The sequence below is a fragment of the Cervus elaphus genome, chromosome 11 (genome assembly GCF_910594005.1).
Source record: "Cervus elaphus chromosome 11, mCerEla1.1, whole genome shotgun sequence".
Classification (NCBI taxonomy): Eukaryota; Metazoa; Chordata; class Mammalia; order Artiodactyla; family Cervidae; genus Cervus; species Cervus elaphus.
In genome coordinates this window covers 31,052,468-31,070,522 of record NC_057825.1, presented here as the reverse complement: position 1 = coordinate 31,070,522, position 18,055 = coordinate 31,052,468, and the positions used below count along the sequence as shown (strand labels likewise).

The 18,055-nt window shown below is 39.8% G+C and overlaps 2 protein-coding genes and 1 pseudogene across 9 annotated transcripts in view; 2 read left to right on the top strand and 1 right to left on the bottom strand.

The window, feature by feature from the left end:
- FAM228B (family with sequence similarity 228 member B) overlaps nucleotides 1-18,055 on the bottom strand; it is a 40,806-nt gene that overhangs the window by 11,508 nt on the left and 11,243 nt on the right. For 4 of the 8 annotated variants that reach the window (XM_043917295.1, XM_043917298.1, XM_043917299.1 and 1 more), the window contains exons 2-5: nucleotides 12,609-12,736; nucleotides 6,396-6,464; nucleotides 4,382-4,573; nucleotides 3,587-3,667 (exon numbers count right to left, since the gene is read on the bottom strand). In XM_043917295.1, coding sequence (XP_043773230.1) covers nucleotides 3,587-3,667; nucleotides 4,382-4,573; nucleotides 6,396-6,464; nucleotides 12,609-12,704 — 438 coding nt within the window. In that variant the 5' untranslated portion in view covers nucleotides 12,705-12,736. Of the gene's footprint in view, nucleotides 1-3,586; nucleotides 3,668-4,381; nucleotides 4,574-6,395; nucleotides 6,465-12,608; nucleotides 12,737-13,349; nucleotides 13,752-18,055 lie in introns of those variants that run through there. The other 4 variants (XM_043917297.1, XM_043917296.1, XM_043917294.1 and 1 more) reach the window with 4 other exon arrangements.
- LOC122702532 lies at nucleotides 9,353-9,749 on the top strand (annotated as a pseudogene).
- On the top strand, nucleotides 13,800-17,644 carry PFN4 (profilin family member 4). The gene is made up of 5 exons (XM_043917302.1): nucleotides 13,800-13,901; nucleotides 14,806-14,934; nucleotides 15,208-15,345; nucleotides 16,135-16,240; nucleotides 17,098-17,644. Exons 2-5 carry the CDS (start codon nucleotides 14,818-14,820, stop codon nucleotides 17,124-17,126), a joined length of 390 nt encoding a protein of 129 aa, XP_043773237.1. The 5' UTR covers nucleotides 13,800-13,901; nucleotides 14,806-14,817; the 3' UTR covers nucleotides 17,127-17,644.

The window sequence follows — 18,055 nt, the reverse complement described above, 5'->3', positions numbered from 1 at the left end:
TGTCTAAGGATCTACCTCTTATAAACTCTCAATTTAACTCTGACCTATAAAAATACAGACAGTAGCATCTATATATATCCCAATCTGGGCAACAATTTAAAGATTTGCTTTGCCCTGCAAATGTCAGCAGGGCATGTCTATGATTCAAGGTAGGTTTTTTCTCTTATTTTGTTTAATGATATCCACTACTAGCAAAAAATGTGAAAAAAGTAGATTCTCTGGAAGTGGAAGTGTTAGTCACTCAGTTGTGTCCGACTGTTTGTGACCCCATGGACTGTAGCCCGCCAGGCTCCTCTGTCCATGGAATGCTCCATGAGAGAATACTGGGGTGGGTTGCCACTGCTTTCTCCAGGGGATCATCCCGACCCAGGGATTGAACCCAAGTCTCCCACATTGTGGACAGACTTTTTACCAAGTCACCAGGGAAGCCCAGATTTGCTGGAAGGGGTGCAAATTATATAACCATTCTGGAGGACAATTTCATGATGTGAATCAAAATCACGTATAACTTTTAACTCAGCAATTCTACTACCAGCACCTTATCCTAAGGAAAAAATTAAGAAATAAATAGTTAAAGGGATGCTCATCATACTGTTGTTTATAACAGCAATAGGTCAAAAACTATCTAAAGGTTCAAAATATGGAATATTAAAAAAAAAGATGCTATATCAGAACTGTGTATGAGTTTAGAAACACACTTATACTCTGGTATCGACAGCTGTGCAACCTTCTGGACAGATCACAGCCTTGTTGTGGTGAAGGGGCTTGTGGAACAGTGAAGCTATGAGCCATGCTATGCAGGGCCCCCTAAGATGAACAGTCATAGTGGAGAGTTCTGACAAAACGTGATCCACTGGAGGAGGGAATGGCAAACCACTGCAGTATTCTTGCAACAAGAACCCCATGAACAGTATGAAAAGGCAAAAAGATATAACACCAGAAAATAAGCCCCCCAGGTTGGAAGGTGTCCAATATGCTACGAGAGAAGAACAAAAGGTAATTACTAATAGCCCTAAAAAGAATGAAACAGCTGGGCCAAAGTGGAAACGACGCTAGGTTGCAGATGTGTCTGGTGGTAAAAGTAAAGTCCGATGCTGTAAAGAACAATATTGCATAGGAACCTGGAATGTTAGGTCTGATGAATCAAAGTAAATTGGATGTGGTCAAGCAGGAGATGGCAAGAGTGAATACCCACATCTTAAGAATCAATAGGCAAACATAATTCAGATGACCATTATATCTACTACTGTAAGCAAGAATCCCTTAGAAGAAATGGAGTAGCCCTCATCGTCAACAAGAGTCAACAAAAGGAATACTTGGGTGCAATCTCAAAAATGACAGAATGATTTCAGTTCTTTTCCAAGGCAAGCCATTCAACATCACAGTAATCTAACTCTATGCCCCAACCAATGATGTCAAAGAAGCTGAAGTTGATCAGTTCTATGAAGACTTACAAGACCTTCTAGGACTAACACCCCTTTTTATCATAGGGGATTGGAATGCAAAAGTAGGAAGTGGTAGTCTGAGGAGGCTTTACAAATAGCTGAGAAAAGAAGAGAAGTGAAAGGCAAGGGAGAAAGGGAAAGATATACCCAACTGAATGCAGAGTTCCAGAGAATAGCAAGGAGAGATAAGAAGGCTTACTTAAATGGACAGTGCAAAGAAATAGAGGAAAACAACAGAATGGGAAAGGCTAGAGATCTCTTCAAGAAAACTGAAGATATCAAGGGAACATGTCATGCATGGATGGGCATGCTAAAGGACAGAAATGGTAAAGATCTAACAGAAGAAGAGATTAAAAAGAGGTGGCAAGAATACACAGAACTCTACAAAAAAAGGTCTTAATGAGCCAGATAACCATGATGGTGTGGTCACTCACCTAGAGCCTGACATCCTAGAGTGTGAAGTCAAGTGGGCCTTAGGAAGATTACTACAGACAAGTCTAGTGGAGGTGATGGAATTCCAATTGAGCTATTTAAAATCCAAAAAGATAATACCATTAAAGTGCTGCACTCAATGTGTTAGCAAATTTGGAAAACTCAGCAGTGGCCACAGGACTGGAAAAGGTTAGTTTTCATTCCAATCCCAAAGAAGAGAAGTATCAAAGAATATACAAACTACCACACAATTGTGCTCATTTCACATGCTAGTAAGGTTATGCTCAAAATCCTTCAAGCTAGGCTTCAGTGGTACATGGACCAAGAACTTCCAGATGTACAAGCAGGGTTTAGAAAAGGCAGAGGAACCAGAGATCAAATTGCCAACATTCGCTGGATCACAGAGAAAGCAAGGGAATTCTAGAAAAACATCTACTTCTGCTTCATTGACTACGCTAATGCCTTTGACTGTGTGGATCACAACAAACTGTAAAATTCTTAAAGAGATGGGAATACCAGACTACCTAACCTATCTCCTGAGAAACCTGTATGTGGGTCAAGAAGCAACAGTTACAACCAGACATGGAACAAAGAACTGGTTCAAAATTGGGAAAGGAGTACAACAAGGCTATATATTGTCACCTTGTTTATTTAACTTCTGTTATGACCAACCTAGACAGCATATTAAAAGGCAGAGACATTACTTTACCAACAAAGGTTTGTCTCGTCAAGGCTATTGTTTTTCCAGTAGTCATGTACGGATGTGAGAGTTGGACTATAAAGAAAGCTGAGCGCCAAAGAATTGATGCTTTTGAACTGTGGTGCTGGAGAAGACTCTTGAGAGTCTCTTGGACTGCAAGGAGATCCAACCAGTCCATCCTAAAGGAGATCAGTCCTGTGTGTTCATTGGAAGGACTGATGTTAAAGCTGAAACTACAATACTTTGGCCACCTGATGCAAACAGCTGATTCATTTGAAAAGACCCTGATGCTGGGAAAGATTGAAGGCAGGAGGAGAAGGGGATGACAGAGGATGAGATGGTTGGATGGCATCACCAACTCAATGGAGATGAGTTTGAGTAGACTCCGGGAGTTGGTGATGGACAGGGAGGCCTGGTGTGCTGTGGTCCATAGGGTCACGAAGAGTTGGACACAACTGAGTGACTGAACTGAACTGATGCAGAACACATCATGTGAAATGCCAGGCTGGATGAATCACAAGCTGGAATCAAGATTGCCAGGAGAAATATCAACAACCTTAGATATGCAGATACCACTCTAATGGCAGAAAGCAAAGAGGAACTAAAGAGCTTCTTGATGAGGGTGAAAGAGGAAAGTGAAAAAGCTAGCTTAAAACTCAACATACAAAAAAAAATATCCAGTCCCATCACTTCATGGCAAATAGGTGGGGAAAAAGTAAAAACAATGACAGATTTTATTTTCTTGGGCTCCCAATCACTGAGGATGGTGACTACAGCCATGAAATTAAGACGCTTGCTTCTTAGAACAAAAGCTGTGGCAAACCTAGACAGTGTATTAAAAAGCAGACACATCACTCTGCTGACAAAGGTCCATATAGTCAAAGCTGTGAAGATGGGACATGATTAAGATGTTACAGCATTCATAGGGAATCACTGAAGGACTATTTATATATCAGGACTGTTCAAAAACATAAACCACATAATACCAAAGTTAAAATTAGAAATCTACCTTCAGAAAATTCGGGTCCTCTTTGTTCATGTAAAAAGGATCATACTCTTTTGGATCATAATGCTCTATAAATGCATTTCCCTATAGGAAGGAACCACACATAAGAATAAGAGGTACACAATTAATTTTGAACATAACAAGACTCAAGAGTCAAATACACAGTTCCACTGTTATGCTTTAAAATGGCATCAATGACAAATGCAAATGGAATGGGAAGACCAAACTGGATTTATCTAAGTAATAATAATGCATAATTATACATTATAATGTATAATTATACAGTAAATGTAATAAATAATGTATCTAAGTAATAAATATCAGTGATAGAAGGAATTTAATTAAAATTTGCAAGATTTTAATAAAAGGTATTAGAACACTAAAAGACTTAGGAATTTGTTTTTAGATACTCACTAGTCAAACATCTCAGATCTCTTTAAAATGCCAGAAAAACAAAAATATTTTATAGCCTTATAAATAATCAAGCTCCAGAATTAAAAAAACAACAACACATATCTTGAACCTAGACTCCAAATTTTTTTTAACTGGTATATAAAATTAACAATTACATACAGAAAAAAAAAGAAAAATGATTCTAATGTTCACATTTAAATACAGATCTAACCCTTTACCTCCATCCTTTCTACATGCCCTGGATTTAAGAATAGTATATGCTAAGATAGAGTATAGATTATACATAAACAGAGGCAAGGGTAGGCTGTCTGGATGATTATAAACAAAAAAAGATAATTATAGTTTTTGAGCAACTGAAAAAAATAACAAATGAATCCTTAGTACCTTTTTATTTACATATTTTAAAAAACCATCTAATTCTTCTTGTCTTCTTTTTTTAATCTTCTTATATGAAGTAACTTTTTCTATAATTTTCTTCTGGAGAGGATCTGCCACATGGTCAACCCATCTTTTATACAATATCTCTTTTCTTCTTGCATTTAAGAAGTCATGATGTTTTAAACACTTATCTAATTCCTAGTAAACAGTGATAGGAAAGACAAATATATTATCTTAAAGTTTTCTTGTTCCAAAATTTAAATTTAACTTATATTCATAAGAATAATTCACAAAAGCACCCATTAATTAAATCATTACGTTGGCTTCTGATGCATGACACACACAATACTGGAAACAAAGAATACATGAATAAATTAGATAATATACCTGCTCTCCCTGGAGGACAGACTACAAAACAAATCTACAAAACAATGGGAGGAGGGACAATGTAGCAAGAGATATATGGGATTCAGTGTTCATTGCATCATTACAGTAGCCAAGAGGTGGCAATAACTTCAGTGTCCATCAACAGATAAAAGTATAAACAAAATGTGATATATATACAAATAATGGAATATTATACAACTATAAGAAGGAGTAAAATTCTGACACATGCTACAACATGGATAAACCTTAAAAACAATATGCTAACTGAAAAATGCCAGACACAAAAGGACAAATATTTTAGGATTCCATTTACATGAAATAACTAGATTAGGCAAACTCAGAGAGACAGAAAATAAACCAGAGGTCACCAGAGGCTTGCAGAAGGAGGGATGGGGAGTTATTGCTTAACAAGTACAAAGTTTTGTTTGGGGTGATGAAAAAGTTTTAGAAATAGATAATGGTGACAGTTGTACAACATATCAATGTAATTAATGTCACTGAATTATACATTCAAAAATGGTTTAAAAAGCAAATTTTATGTTATATGTATTTTACCACAATAGAAAAATAATCAACTTTTTTCTTTTTTTGGTCACACTGTGCAGCATGCAGGATCTTAGTTCCCCAACCAGGGATAGAGCCCATGTTCCCTGCATTGAGAGTATGGAGTCTTAACCACTGGGCCACCATGAGAGTCCCAATAAAATTTTTTAAAAATTTCCAAATTGGTAGACACTTGGGATAGACCTTAAAGAACAGTTATTTTCAACTGCCCTGGCCATCTAGTGGTGAAGACTCTGCACTTCTACTGCAGTGGGGTGCATGTCCAGTCCCTGGGCAGGGAACTAAGATTCCCATAAGCTGCTCGGTGTGGCCAGGAAAAAAAAGACAAGAGTAAAAAGGCAGAACTGTAGCACAACCTGGTACAAATGGCAAGTAGCCTGCAAAGAAAATGCCTAAATCAGGCTATAAAACTAAATCATTCTCAACAAAACTTCTCATACACCTTTCACCTAGCAAATGAAATCATGTGATTACTAGGATCAACAACATGAAACTTAAAATGAAAAAAGTACTAAAATCCTGAGACCTTTTCCAGGTAATATCCCTCCCTAACTTCAGGTCATAGCACATCTCTACCATCCTCAGTGAATAATTCCTTTCCTTTTTAAACAACTCCAAAGAAAATTCTTAAAAACAAAAATAGGCTGCCCACTCCAGAGTTTAGTACACGTCACATGGACATTCATCTTGTCTTATAATTAAGCCCATCCTGCTACAGTTAAAGCCTTGTTCTTACCTAGGTATTCCTGAGTAATAATTCGTCAGTGTGTTCCAATAACAGCTCTTAAAAATAGACAGGGATTCCTAGAAGTCCCACTAAAATGAAGAAACAAGTGAATAGGAGGAAACTCTTATAAGGTATCTATAAAAGAATCCCCACAAAGTATAGAAAGTGAAGAAGTAAATTAAAGCAATCTCAGAGTTCTTTCAAGGTCAATCCTAAAGGCTAAGGAGTGTTTCCATTACTTTCTATATTTTCTAAAATTTTTATAATGACATGGCACTACATCTAAAATAGAAAAACAAAATTTAATTTTTAACTGAGACACATTTTGTAGCCAATTCTTACCTTAATTATATAATTTTCTCTATATAATATTGATTGAATAGCTGCATCAACATCTTCCTTAGCTAATACCTAAAATGATAGAACAAAATTTTGAAAATCAAGTATTAAAAATTAAATTATTAATACTACCTAGATTAATATTTTATGTGACCTATATATCACTGGGAAGTTCTCTGTAAATCCCAATTTTTCTACCTCAGATCATATCATCAAGTACTTTTTAAAGAGTATTTGAATCTTTCCACTCTCAGCTACATTTCACTCTAGGGAAAAAAATAACAGATCACAGACATTTTGACTCCTAACATGGTCAAATGACTTGCCCAAAGTCACGTGGGACCCATCTTTTTTCACATCCTATAAAATGATACAATCAGGCCTCAAATGGAATTCATTTACTCATTAATGAATTTTATTTGATTACACTTAGTCATTTATGGGCTTCCCTGGTGGCTCAGTGGCAAAGAATCTGCCTGTAGTGCAAGAGACGTGAGTTCAATCCCTGGGTTGGGAAGATTCCCCTGGAGAAGGAAATGGCAACCCACTCCAGTATTCTTGCCTGGAAAATCCCATGGACAGAGGAGCCTGGCAGGCTGCAGTCCATGTGGTCACAAAAGAGTTGGACTACTGCTGCTACTGCTAAGTCACTTCAGTCGTGTCCGACTCTGTGTTCATAGAGCACAGTACCAGAGGGAAGAAAGTCACAGAGAAAAAGAGTTTTTGGGATCTGCAGATGATTAGATCTGTAGAGTGTCCCCCTTGAGACTTCAGGTGAATGCTGAACACTGTATGCTGTGCTGTGCTTAGTCGCTCAGTTGTGTCCGACTCTTTGCGACCTCAAGGACTGTAGCCCCCCCAGGTTCCTCTGTCCATGGGATTCTCCAGGCAAGAAGACTGTAGTGGGTTGCCATGCCCTCCTCCAGGGGATCTTCCCAACCCAGGGACTGAACCCAGGTCTCCCACATTGCAGGCGAGTTCTTTACCTTCTGAGCCACCAGGGAAGCCCTGACCACTGTGTGCATATGGGGAAACTACTCAAAGAAACACTGTGCAAAGAAGTACCTGAAAGGATTAGGGAAACAATCCCTAGAGGTCACAGACCCCAGGAGTTATTCCTCTTAACAATCAGCCAGAGTGAAAAACTTTATGGTATGCAAAGCATAGAGTTAAAAACTCACAAGTAGTTTTACTGCAGCAAAACTAGCCACACACTAAGTGCCAATACAGTTCTACCTAAAAAAGCCTGGCGGCAAGACATTAAAGAAATAGTCTGTGTCCGAGTAAACTTAACTGCATCCCAGAACAAAGCTAAGAGCTTTTATTGAAAATAAAAACTATCTAGCACTCAACAAGAAAAAATTCACAATGCCTGGTATCCAATTTAAAAAATCACCAAGCATACAAAGAAGCAGGAAAATTTGACTAATAATGAAAAGAAGAATCAATCAAAACTACCCCAGAGGGCTTCCCCGTGGCCCAGTGGTTGAGAGTCTGTCTTGCAATGCAGGGGACAGAAGTTTGATCCCTGGTCTGGAAACATTCCACTGCTGCAGGGCAACTAAGCCTGTAGGCCACAACTACTAAAGCCCACAGGCCCTAGAGCCCATGCTCTGCAACAAGAGAAGCCACCACAATAAGAAACCCATGCACCACAACTGAAAAATAGTCTCCACTTGTTGCAACTAGAAAAAGCCCCGGTAGAGAAACAAGGACTCAGGGAAGCCAAAAATAAATAAGTTAATAAAACTTTTAAAATAAATAAAATAAAATTTTTAAAAAATAAATAAAAATAAAAACTACCTGAGAAATGACACAGATAATATAATTATTAGACCAAGACATTAAAATAGTTCATAAGTTCAAAATTGGAAAAGGTTGGCTCCAAATTGGAACCAACTGGTTTCAAACTAGGAAAGGAGTACTTCAAAACTATATACTGTCACCTTACTTATTTAACTTATATGCAGAGTACATCATGCGAAATGCCCAACTGGATGAAGCACAAGCTGGAATCAAGATTGCAGGAAGAAATATCAATAACCTCAGATGTGCAGATGACACCACCCTTATGGCAGAAAGTGAAGAACTAAAGAGCCTCTTGATTAAAGTGAAAGAGGTCCCTGGAGAAGGAAATGGCAACCCACTCCAGTATTCCTGCCTGGGAAATCCCATGGACAGAGGAGCCTGGGGCTACAATCCAAAAGTTAGCCAAGAGTCTGACACAACTGAGTGACTAAACAACAACAAAAAATGAAAAGTAAGTGAAATTTTATATTCTTTAGTGTGCGTATTTTAAGTCATTTATTAGTTCCTCTTCTATTAGTAAAATTACAGAAGTAATGCATTTGCACCGAAACCAATGAAACAATGCCAATAAAAAAAAAAAACTTAGTATCTCTGCTTCTCTCCATTCCTCACTCCCTCCTTCTGTGTCCATTTCCTTTTGAGTAATGTCTGCACCTCGTGTATCTCCCCCGTATATTTCTTCATGCTTAAACAGTAACACAAATTATTTTAGTATAATTTTTGCCCAAAAAGTGGATGATACTTTATACATTTCTCTGTAATTTTCTTTTTTACATACAACTGTACATTTTGGATTTTCTTTTGAGTCAGTAAATGATGACTGAACTTAGTTGTTTTAATGGTTGGAATATATTCCACACTCTGCTTGTACTGATACCTATTCAACTGCAGTATTTCCCCAGTTGTGATATTTCAGATTGTCTCTTTTCCATTTAAAATTAGTGCTGCAATAAACAGTCACATATTAAAAAATAATAATAATAAAATAAAGTGAAAGAGGAGAGTGGAAAAGGTGGCTTAAAACTCAACATTCACTCTTTGAGGAAGACACGGTCGCCACTGCAGCGGAGCTCAGTGCCGCCCGCTCTTGTTCCTGACTCACCGCTGTTCGCTCTCGCCGAGGAACAAGTCGGTCAGGAAGCCATGCTGCAGCCATGGCCTTTAAAGACACCGGCAAGACTCCCGTGGAGCCAGAGGTGGCCATTCACCGGATTAGGATCACCCTCACCAGCTGCAATGTGAAGTCTCTGGAGAAGGTGTGTGCTGACCTTGATCAGAGGCGCGAAGGAAAAGAATCTCAAAGTGAAAGGACCAGTCCGGATGCCTACCAAGACTCTGAGAATAACTACAAGGAAAACTTGTGGTGAAGGTTCTGAGACTTGGGATCGATTCCAAATGAGGATCCACAAGCGACTCATTGACCTGCACAGCCCTTCTGAAACTGTCAAGCAGATCACTTCCATCAGTATTGAGCCAGGAGTCGAGGTGGAAGTCACCACTGCCGATGCCCAAATCAGCCTTTTTAATAAATCGATAATCAGTTGTTAAAAAAAAAAAAAAAACTCAACATTCAAAAAACGAAGATCATGGCATCCGGTTCCATCACTTCATGGCAAATAGATGGGGAAACAATGGAAACAGAAACATACTTTATTTTCTTGGGCTCCAGAATTGCTGCAGCCACGAAATTAAAAGACCCTTGCTCTCTGGAAGAAAAGCTATGACAAACCTAGACAGCATATTAAAAAGCAAAGACATTCCTTTACCAACAAAGGTCTGTATAGTCAAAGCTAGGCTTTTTCCAGTAGTTATGTATGGATGTGAGAGCTGGACTATAAAGAAAGCTGAGCTCTGAAGAATTGATGCTTTTTTGAACTGTGGTGTTGGAGAAGACTCTTTAGAGTCCCTTGGCCTGCAAGGAGATCAAAGCAGTCAATCCTGAAGGAAATCAGTTCTGAATATTCACTGGAAGGACTGATGCGGAAGCTGAAACTCCAATGCTTGGCCACTTGATGCAAAGAACTGACTCATTTGAAAAGACCCCGATGCTGGGAAAGATTGAAGGCAGGAGGAGAGGGGGACCACAGAGGATGAGATGGTTGGATGGCGTTACTGAGTCGATGGACATGAGTTTGAGCAAGCTCTGGGAGTCGGAGATGGACAGGGAAGCCTGGACTGCTGCAGTCCATGGGGTCATAAAGAGTCGAACACAACTGAGCGACTGACCTGAACTAAGTTTAGGAAACCAGAAGAAACAGCAGACATTCTCAGACAGTGAAGAGTTTTTAAAAGACCCCCTAAAAACTTTAAGGATGAAAACGACAATGCCCGAAATGAAAAATACACAGACAAGCTTAAAAGCAGACTGGATATTCCAAAAGAAAAGATTAGTAAACAAAATCATAAGAACAAAAGCTGTCCAAAATGAAACGCAGGAAGGAAAAGTCTGAAAAAAATTAACAGGTAATCAGTGGGCTATGGGATAGATGAGGTAGCTTTCAAACAGGTGGTTAAAAGTGTAATTTTATTTCCCGAAAGGAGAGAGGTGGGATAGAAAACTATTTGAAGAAGGAATGGCTGAGAGTTTTCCAAATGTGTTGGGAACTATATGCCCACTGATACCAGAGGTTCAGTGAACTCTGAACAATAGAGAAATTGGAACCTTCATATGTTGCTGATGAGAATGTAAAATAGTACAGTCACTGTGAGAAGCAGGCAATTCCTCAAAAAGTTAAAACACAGAATTACCGTATGACCTAAGCAATTCCATTCCTAGGTTACACATCCCAAGCCAACTAAAAACATATGTTCACACAAAAACTTGTATACAAATGTTCATAGCAGCATTATTCATAATGTAAAAAAGTAGAAAAAAATCCGAATGCCCATCGACTGATGGCATCCATATATTGGAGTATCATCTTGCCACAAAAAGGAAAGAAGTAGTGATACATGCTACAACATGGATGAACCGTAAAAACAGTATGGTAAGTGAAAGTAACCAGGCCCAAGGGACAACATACTATATGATTCCATTTCTATAAAATGTCCAAAATAGATAAATCTGAGAGAAAGCAGATTAGCAGTTGCCAGAGAACAGGGGAGAAGGGAATGGACAGTTACTGCTAAAGGGTATGACTTTCCTTTGGGGGTGATGAAAATGTTCTGTAATTAGATAGTGGTAATGGTTATACAATCTTGTGGATATGCCAAAAATAGCTGAGCTGTACACTTTAAGGTAGTGAATTCTATGGTATGTGAATTCTATCTCAATAATAAAAACAGTAAGATAAGAGCTCAATTTAAAATGCACAAAGTATCTGAACACTTAATCAACAAATATATATATACATGGCAAGTTAGACATAAAAAGATGCTCAATATCATTAGTTACTAGGGAAATTCAAATTAAAAACAATGAAATGCCACTCTACATATTTTTTAGAACGTCTCAAATTAAAGACTACACACACACACAAAGACTGTAACAACAAAAAAAAAAAGACTGTAACCAAATGCTGGCTAGGCTGTAAAACACTGGAACTCCCATACACTGCTAGTGGAAATATAAAATAACTTTGGAAAACAGTTTGGCAGTTTCATAAAATGTTAAATTTCATTTACCATATCACCTAGGCATTCCACAACTAGATATTTACCCAAGAGTAATGAAAACACATGTCCCTACAAAGATATGTATGTGAATGTTTCTAACAGCTTTACTTGTAATAGCCAAAAACTGTTAATCCAAATATGCAACAACAGGATGTACAAACTAGGGTATATAGCATTCAACAGTAACAAAAAAGAATGAAGTACTGATACATGAAACAACATGGGAGAATCACAAATTATACTGAGCCACACAAAAATAATATATATCTTAAGATCACATTTGTACAAAAAATTTAAATGCAAAATAAACTAAAGTGATAGAAAGTGGAAGGTGGGGCGCTTAAAAAGGGACACAATGAAGACACTTTGGGAGTACTGAATATGTTTGCTGTCTCGACTGTGGTGATGGTTTCATGCATGAATACATAGCTCAAATTTTACCAAACTGTACTCTTTAAATATATGCAATTCATTATATATCAAGTATTCCCAAAGCTGTGTAGAAAAAAAAAAGAAATAATCTAAAAAAAAAACCCCACGACATAAATAAATTTGGGTGATGTAGCTAAAGTAATGCTTCAGGAGAAACGTTGTAACTTTATTTAAAAGGTATGTAACCAGTGACATTATTCCACCGTAAGAAATTGGAAAATGAAGAGCAAAGAAAATAGTTAATAGAAAGAAGGGGATAATAAAGAGCAGAATGAAACAGAAAACAGAAAAAATTTAGCACAAGCCACTTTTCAATTCAACTACCCAAGTATAAACTTTAAAATGCCATAACTATGATACCTCCATAAAAGAAAGTGGCTGTGGCTCCAACCATTCTCTTGAGCTCTTGAGCTTGGGAAGCTTGTCAGTTATCAGATCATTCTCATAACTTTTCATTGTGGTCACAAATAACAGATTCCCTAGAAAAACTAAAAAATAAGCTTCCTTAGTAACGAGCATTCACGTGTACTTTCTCTCTAATTAATATTTGTGACCATAGATGGACATGAAACAGATTCTGAACATTAGACATCATGTTTTTCCTAAAGTCGGGACATTTGTATTCACAGGCCTTTTAAAAGCTAGCCAGAGAAGATTACTCCAGCTGCAGTTCCCTTTTTTCAGAGTCTGTCCACAAGCTTCTGCTGATGTCTTCCAAGCCTGCCTCCTTTAAGCAGAGGAGCTCCTTCTGGACCGACCAGCGGAGCGCCCTGAGAAGCCAGGCTTTCCACAACATTGCTCAATCGAGCCGGTGCAGCAATTCTCAGCCTGGCCTCAAGGAGGCGCGTGTGCAGCTTTCCGAAACCGCAGCTTTCGGAACGGGAAAGCTGCAGCTTTCTGGCTCCTGAAGCACACACAGGATGGGCCTCTTAGAGAAGGAAAGAAGGGCTTTTGAACAAAATTTGCTGGTCTTCAAGCTCTAAAAGACCCAAACTGCTCCCCTCCCAGCCCCCCGCACCCGCCGGTGCCTGAGAAGCTGTCATAAAGCCTGTGTCCCTGGTAGAACCTACAACACGCACGACCCCGCCCCTTCACCCCTACGCGGCGAGCAAGGAGCGAGCGGCCTCCGCCGCGGAAAAGTTGAATGGCCGCAACTAGCACCTCAGCTCCCTTCAAAACTGGCAGAGCCTTCGGCTCCTCTGCATCACGCGAGAGCCAGACGCGACAGCCTACAGTGCCAGAGCGGTCGGCTTAGGCGGGAGAGCCCGCCGCACCTGCGGCCCAATCAGCTCGAGGCCGTCGCCTTGGTAGATGAGAACGTTCTGCGTCCAGTGATTCGATAGGAACCACCCCACGACACCTCCGACGCGGCGACCGCTGCGTCCCTGAGCCGCGCACAAGTGCGCTCCCGCGGCCGCGTCAGGCTGAGAGGTAACCTAGTAAGCAGTAGCGCCCGCGCCCACGCCCGCCGGTAGGTCCTGGTTTGGGGGCGAAGCTAGAGCGCTTCTCGGTGATGGGCAGCTGCCACAGCCAGTAGCTGGGCTCGTCGCCCTCTCGCCCCGCCTTCCCCTGCGTCCGTTGACGGCCGTCCGCGCCTCTAGCCAGGCCTCCGTGGAGCGCTGGGCTCCTTTCCGAGGCAGCTGGCTTTAATAGGTCTGTCCCCGCAGCGATTCCCCAAGCCCTCAGTGCCTCCTGTGCGTCTTCCCCCCCAGACAACCAGACCGGATTTAAACCCCCTCCCTCTCCCTCAGTAACTCTGCTCCGGGGAACTCTCGAGGGCCAAATCACCACGATGGGAGTGGCGGGCTAGGGGCGCCTGCCCTTAGGATCTCTTGGAAGGACGAGTGTTTGCAGAACTTGTCCCCTATGAGGACCCTCCAAGAAGACTTGGAAACTTGTAGGGAAAATGTCGCTCTGGGTTCCGCAAGGTGTTTTTGTGGGCTGTGCTTGGTCGCCCAGTCGTGTCCGACTCTTCGCGACCCCATGGACTGTAGCCCGCCAGGCTTCTCTGTCCATGGGGATTCTCCAGGCAAGAATACCGGAGTGGGTTGCCATGCCCTCCTCCAGGGGATCTTCCCAACCCAGGGATTGAACCCATGTCTCCCGCATTGCAGGTGGATTCTTTACGTTTGAGCCACCAGGTGTTTTTGGCCTGAGGTATTGACCAGTGTCCATGGTGCTGATGCTGGTCAGAAGGAAAAGAACGTGAGGACTGAATGACTGGCATATCTCATTTAGTCTTGTTTTCTTCAGTAGTTCTCCATTTAGTCAGGTTTCTTGTTGGTTTTAATCCTAGGTGATTCTGATACAAACCGTTGACATAGAAAAAATTATAAGCTGTGAATTTCCAAACTCAAAACCCTCTGTGTGAGCTGATTTTCTGTGATTCTGTTTTCCTCTTTTTAGTGTTGGTGGGCACTGGATGGTGGACCACTATTTTCACTCTGCATCTTTTCAGTTAAAGCTGTTGATATTAAAGCTGTTCTGAATGTCTTGGGGACATCTTTTAAAAGCTAGCTGGAGCAGATGATTTCAACTGCAGTTCCCTTTTTTTCAGAACTGAGGGAGCATGAGCCATTTGCAGAACTTACTGTTAGATACACTCCTGGGAACAAAGCATGTGGACAGTGCAGCCCTCATCAAACTCCAGGAGCGAAGCCTATGTGTAGCATCACCAGGATTTAGTGTAAGAAAAACACAAGTTTGGCGTAAGAGTTTAAGTCTTTTTCTGTAAAAAGCCCATAGATAATAAAGGAAAGGGAGTGATAACATTCCAATAAAACTTTATGGAACACTGAAATCTGAATTTCATGTAGTTTTTACATATTGCAAAATTTTTTTCAACTTTTAAAAAATGTAAAAACCATTGTTAGCTCATAGGCCTAAGAAAACTGGTAGTGGGTCAAATTTGGCCACTTCCCCATCGTTTGCCAATTTCTAGTCTGTTTAACCTCTGTAGGTAATGCCCAGTGATGTCCGAACACTTGTAAATGGGTTTGCCAAGAACCCTTTGAAAACCAGAAGAGAAGGATTGTATTTCAAGGAGAAGGACTACAAATGTGTCCGGGCAGATGACTATTCTCTTTATGCCAAGAATGTGAGTGTTCAAGACATGAAGACAACTGGTAAAAACTTTTGAGTTTGACTCCAAGTTTTCTATGCCTCTCCTGATCCTATCTTTAAAACAGACTAAGCCTGTTACTGCAGTGGCAGTATTTGAGATAGCAGCAGTCTAGTGCCATGAAGGCATATGTTAAAGAAAGTACTAACAGAGCCTGGTTTTGGGAACCATTCATTCTGGATTTTATCAACTAAATATTGCCTGAACTGTCTCTCCACTGCAGTTCAGCTCTCATACTCGATATTATCCTTCTTTAAAAAAGTGGCATTACTCTTGTGCTTAAAACAACTGTTGGTTCGATGTTCCTATAACAAGGGGATGATAGTCATATTTCTGGTTGCCCTGTATTATGGCTTAGGCACACTTCACCCACATTATACACTAAGTAACCTCATTTACAGATGAGGAAACTGAGGCTTAAGAAGGTTCAATAACTCTTCCATAGTCACAGCAGAAAATGGAAGTGCTGGGATTCAAACCCAGAGTGATCTAATTCCAAAATATATTTCCTTTCCATGACATCTGTTGTTCTCATCAGGACAGGGAAATACTACAATCAATTTGAGAGCTTTTTCAGAATACACAAGCTGTTATTACAATAGTCTGAAACTTTTTAAGGAAACAACTAAACTAGTGAAAAAAGTAAGATTATCCAAAAACAAACGTGAATATGAGTCAGGAAATGGTGAAAAGTGTGGCTGGAGGGTAACTGCTAGTCCTGTTGTTAAAATCAAGAGAAGAGAATTCTGTTTTATTTTTATCCAGGAAAACACTGGTGTGATTGTTGTGAAGACCCATCTGTATCTTCTGGTGGCAACTTACTCTGAAGGCATGTATCCTAGTGTCTGTGTGGAAGCCACAGAGAAGTTGGGTAAGTTTGTTCCCAATGCCTGTCTTTCTTTGCTGTGGTAGTAAAGTCTTCTGACTGCAAGTAATGCAGTCAAACCAGCTGAGTCACAGGAATAATGGACTCCAGGGACTGGAACAATGAATCTTCCTCCAGTCTTTCCTCCTAAGAGCGTCAGCTTTGTTACCTCCCATTGCAAACTGCCTCCTTTCCTCATGGCGTCATGGTCAAGCCTTGCATCCTCTTAATTTCTTTTAGAACCCTGATCTGACAAGTCTCAGATCATATTCATTACCCTTGTATCAGGCAGCTGGGGATAGGGGGTGGGGAGGGCAATGTAAAAAAGCAGAGATGTAGCTGCTGGGGGCCATCCTCTTTAAAAGAGCCTTCTACAGAAAAAGAAATCACTGTGAGCCAGGCAGCTGTCTTCTTGGTGTCTAGTGGATTCCCCTTCCGTGTCTACATTTATGAATAAAGATTTAATGTAGAACTGGGAAATTATATCTGAGATATATCTATGAGAGTTTTAATTGTATTTTTAATTGTATTTTTCTCTATCAAAAATTATGCATAATTATAAAAATTTTGGGAAATAAAATTTTTATTATGGAAGAGTGTAGGAATATATAATAGACAATAGACATTGTCTCCCCAAACAGACAATGAACTCCTTGAAGTCAGGGACTGGGTCATAACTATCCAGTCATCCTTGTATCTCCAAGTACTTAACACAGTGCCTAGTATATAGTAGTCACTCACAAATTTTTATGGAATAAATGAATGAATCATATTGTTATTATTGTGAATGAATCATGTTTTTACTATTTACTGTTCATCAGTAAATAATATGGTCAAATAATAACCATATTGTTTTCTTTCAGGAGACTATCTAAGAAGAAAAGGGAATTAAGTCATCAAAGGACTATGAAAGATGGCTTTTATGATTTTAGAGGAAAATTATAGATCCTAAAGAAATAAATGCCTTGTTTTGTGGTTTAAAAACCCTAGGCAAAAGATACTGAAAAGGAAGAATGAATTAAGGAAGCAATTTTTCTCATTTCAAGAGATTCTCTTCTTTAATTGGAATTATTTAATCCACTTTTTTTTTTCTTTAGTGTTGTTCACTGGCATGAATGTGAGGCACTGATAGTTTCACATAGTATATCTGCTGGAAGACTCCTCTATGAGTCTCTTGTATTCCCACACATATTGTTGGATATGCCAAGAATGCAAGAATGATTGAATTAATCTCCAGTCCCTCTCCCCTCTCCAGAGATCAGCGGTTGGGGGACCAGGGACAAAAGCTAAAAATATTTATTATATCACTTCTGGTCTTAATGGCAAGGTTGTACTGGGTAAAAAGGTGGATATATCTTGCTATCTTAGCCAGATTAAGTATTAAACATTCAGTTCATCTCAATCATCCCATCTTGTCCAGAATCTTTGCTCACCATTTGGCTTTCCATGTAGATCTATCTAGAGATTTGGGGGTCAGACCTCATGCCAATGATTTCTCCTTTTAAATCAGAACACTGACATCTGAGTTTTATAACTTAGTTATGTGGACTGTACACCCACTCTCCACATGCCGACAAACTGAGGTTTTGAGCCTGCAAGGCAGGTCTGATCTTGGATCACAGTGATCTCTAAAATACTGAAGCTATCATGAAGCCTCTTGGCTGCTCACATTTCCCAGACACACACACACTGCACTGCTGGGTACCAAGTGGGAGGCTATTTCATAAACTTCATCAAGGCAAATGCGTCACTGTCTAGAGTCCTCCTATGTAGCACGGTCTAGTTGCTTCCTACAATTCTTACCACAAAGTTCCGGTCTGG

Bases quoted from the DNA above. Each gene is read 5' to 3' on its own strand.
- PFN4 (XM_043917302.1), top strand. From the start codon at position 14,818: ATGAGCCATTTGCAGAACTTACTGTTAGATACACTCCTGGGAACAAAG. The intron at 14,935-15,207 runs GTAAGAAAAACA...TAACCTCTGTAG, and splicing joins TAGCATCACCAGGATTTAGT to GTAATGCCCAGTGATGTCCG. The intron at 15,346-16,134 runs GTGAGTGTTCAA...ATTTTTATCCAG, and splicing joins ATTCTCTTTATGCCAAGAAT to GAAAACACTGGTGTGATTGT.